A 3,607-nucleotide genomic window follows, 5' to 3' on the forward strand; every position below is an offset into this window, starting at 1 on the left:
CTACAAGAACAAAAAATAACAGATTTGGTTTTTCTCTCTCTTCCTTTCTCCTTTTCTTTCAAGATATTTTGAAGTACCAAAGCAAAGCAAATCAAAATCCATTGAGCCAGTAGTCTGCCAGAGCAACAAATTCGATATTTGATTTATTTTAAACATTACATTTGGAGATACAAAGCTCGGTACTTCAAAAAGATCCAATGTACCCCATCCTCATATTCCTCCGAGTTAATATAATTAATAACAAATAGATCTTATTCTCCACTTAACACGTTACTACATACATTTAAGTAGTTTCTTCATTCGTTGAATATTACTACAATGTTAAATTTGAGTCATACTATTTAGACAATTGAAAGAACTTCTTTACTGTACTTCGGTGTTTAGTCAAGCAATTTAAAAAGAATTCTATGCAAAATGTAGCGATTCCCAGTGTACAACCTATTACTAACACCAAAAGAGGACCTTTGACATGCATTTTCGTTAACACTCGTGGTTCCTTGGAAGTTAACGATTTTTGACATGTATAAGAAGTAAAGTCATGTGTCCATTTTTCAACGAATCCTGCTTCAAACAATCTGCTGATTGCTATGTCCATCCTTGAGAGAATTGGCAACGTCTTTCTGGCAAAGAAACTGACAGGAAATGACAAAAAACTATCACTCATGACGTGTAGTGTATGTGTTCCATATTTGTCCAGAAAAACTTTATTAGCGAAGAAAGTCAACGTATTTCTATTTAGTGGTGTTGCTAGATCACGTTTTACTGATACCTGTTTTATGTTAGCAGGAACATTTGGTAACAACACAAAACTTCGTACTATTCTATCCATTACGTTATCAGTAGATGAATTGAAATAATTCAATAGGTTAAAAGTTCCACCTAAAATCAAACCACTGTTCACTAGTTGCCTTGCTGTATTAATATCAGGTACATGTTTCGGAACAGTTAATATACTGCCTAACGATCCCTTGTAAGCTTCGTCTAGTATAAAGCAGCAAATTAACCAGGACAACAATGATATTCTCACTAAATTTGTTTTGGGGTAAGGAGTATATGTGTTAACAAACACTGCAAAAGTATGTAAAATAACCACACCTATATTACTAAATTTTGGATTTTGGGGATATTCGTGATACTTGAAAAGAACTACTAAACTCATTTCTACAAACACTAACGCTACCAAAGAAAGAATCCATAAAACAAGAGGAAATGAGCGATAGAAAGCACTCCACGGAGGATAATAATCCGCTTTCGGAACTATCCATGTGAAACTATCCCTGAAATAGTCCTTCGAGGTTGCAAACAACGTGGTTCTCTCTACAGTTGGCAGCATTGCAGCAAACACAATATCAGTTCTGTTGTACGCCAATTCTCCCATCAGGCCTAAATAGGTTCCATTCGGTGCTTTGTAACCCCATCTTGTGCTATCTAAACGCGGAACAAACACTGTACTCATGTTCATATATTTTGCTGTATAGTCAAATAGAAATGCTTCTATTCCTATAAATGGAGGAGGTCCTTTAGCAATTACAAAAGGAGGATGGTGGAAAGTAGTGTATCGAATTGGACATCCATACATATTAGCTACTTTATCAACAAACAGATGTGCTTTTTTCACAAAATGTCCTCTTACCCACTGGTCTAATAATACCACTTTCATACTTGGACATCCTAGCGTCGTGTAAGGGAAGTAGGTGTAAAGACTGATTTTCGTATCGTCTTTTTGACCATGTTTAGTCCTCAAAACACAAACTACAACATTGAACAATTCTAATTTCAAAAACTCCTTAAATATATAATTTAAACTGTTGGTTGAGTCATTCGGAGAATTATGCATTATTATAAAACGAGTTATTTTATTCTTTAATGAAGCTTTTATAAGGTTCATGATTGAGGGCAAACGTAATTCATTATTAACGAACAATAAGTAGAATTGAACAGCATTTCTTCCCACATATGTTGCATTGGTTACAGATGTTGCTGTGCTATAATTCCAAGCATCATTATTAATTATGGAATATGGTATTGACAATTTTCTTGATAAACAGATATAATCGACGTCAGATTCATGGACTATAAATAGCTCTGGTTCTTTCAGGTAGTTAATTAGTACTTCTTCCAAAAAAGTCGTGCAAGCTTCAACCATTTTCCTTGGATGTGGCAGTAATCTTGGTGAAAGGCTGCAGATTTCAGTTATAAAAGTCCAAGAAATCGTAATGGTGGAATATGCGATAAGAGACACCATCTTCAGTAAGAACACCTATCATAAAACAATAGGAAACGTTTTAGTATTTGTATTTTAAAGTTTATTATTATATATAAGATTTTGGTTAACTTTACGAAGCTCGCTCTGGTTGGTACCCTTATGCAAACATGAACACTGGAACTTCTTTCAACTGTAAGAGCAAACAGTCCCATTAGAGAATGTTGAAACAAAGAAATCTTCATTTATGTGCATATTCATCTTCGTTAACGCATCTGCTCCGTACGAAAGCACTCCTGCGTGTCTATTTCACCCTGCCCTGGCGGATTAGATTCTATACTAGCTTCGAATGACAAACCTGGCATAGGTTGGTGGCTGTTCTCACAATTGCACAAAGCATACCTAAGATAGAGCCTCCAACAATGCCATGTATCGCAAAACACTTTCGCATGTCTGCGTAAGGATACCCACTTTAGCGTAATGTAAAGTTAAACCCAAGTTTTAATTGCTAATAAGAATAATATCCAACTTAGCAGAGTATCGGTAAGACCCAATGAGAATATCATGAAAGTATGTTTTGGTGTGTAATTTTAGAAATATACCATAAAATATACACACAGTTTACCTATCGCAATTACTTTTCACTTTAGACCAAGGATGTTATAAATAGAGGATCTGCCCATATGTATCTTCATCCTATTAAATCGATGAAGCCAAAAACCATCCGAGCATCGGCACGTCTCATTGGCTACTTTCGTTTCTGCCATCGTCTGATTGGCTACTTTCGTTTCCGCCATGATTGTTGGCTCAAAACATTGCGATCCTATTGGGCGGAGTGGGCAGAGTAGGGGTGGCGAAACTGTGACGTATGGCTTCAAGATTTTGTTGTAAGGACAGATCCTCTATTTTATAAGATCCTTGCTTTAGACGACGTTTTGTTTCAATTTAACGATATTGATTTTTCTAAGCGTTTAACAAACTACAGGGTGAGGCAAAAGTCTGGATACATCCCTATAAAAGTCGAACGGTGTGAAGAATCATAATGTCGTTTGGTATGAGGTATTTATAGGCGCGGGCGCAACTTCTAGGAGCTGTGGCGACAGCAGCGGCCATCTTGAAATCCGATATGTTGGATTTGGGTTGTTTCTCAAACGAGAAGAGGATCATGTTGTATATCATCTTAGATTGTCTTTTTCTGAGAAATACATCTGTGCAATCCGTTTTTGCAATATCTTTATCTGTGTAGGAGTTATGAATGTAAAAGTTTAACATTGTAAGGAGGTGATCAATTTTCTTTATTGTTGCAGGTGATCCACAATGGCAGAACTATTGAAATTGTGTTAAGGAGTGGTGGATGAAGTACCAGAGTGATTGCTGCTGAATTCAATGCTCGGCATTCTGAGA

General features: G+C 36.2%; 1 protein-coding gene across 1 annotated transcript; it reads right to left on the bottom strand.

Moving 5' to 3' along the window:
• Nucleotides 1–337: 337 nt before the first annotated feature.
• On the bottom strand, nt 338–2,146 carry LOC145660888 (glutamate receptor U1-like). Its single transcript, XM_081726319.1, has one exon. It carries the CDS (start codon nt 2,144–2,146, stop codon nt 338–340), a length of 1,809 nt encoding a protein of 602 aa, XP_081582445.1.
• Nucleotides 2,147–3,607: the final 1,461 nt, after the last annotated feature.

Source organism: Thermobia domestica, chromosome 9, assembly GCF_964235325.1.
Source record: "Thermobia domestica chromosome 9, izTheDome1.hap1.1, whole genome shotgun sequence".
NCBI classification, from domain to species: domain Eukaryota; kingdom Metazoa; phylum Arthropoda; class Insecta; order Zygentoma; family Lepismatidae; genus Thermobia; species Thermobia domestica.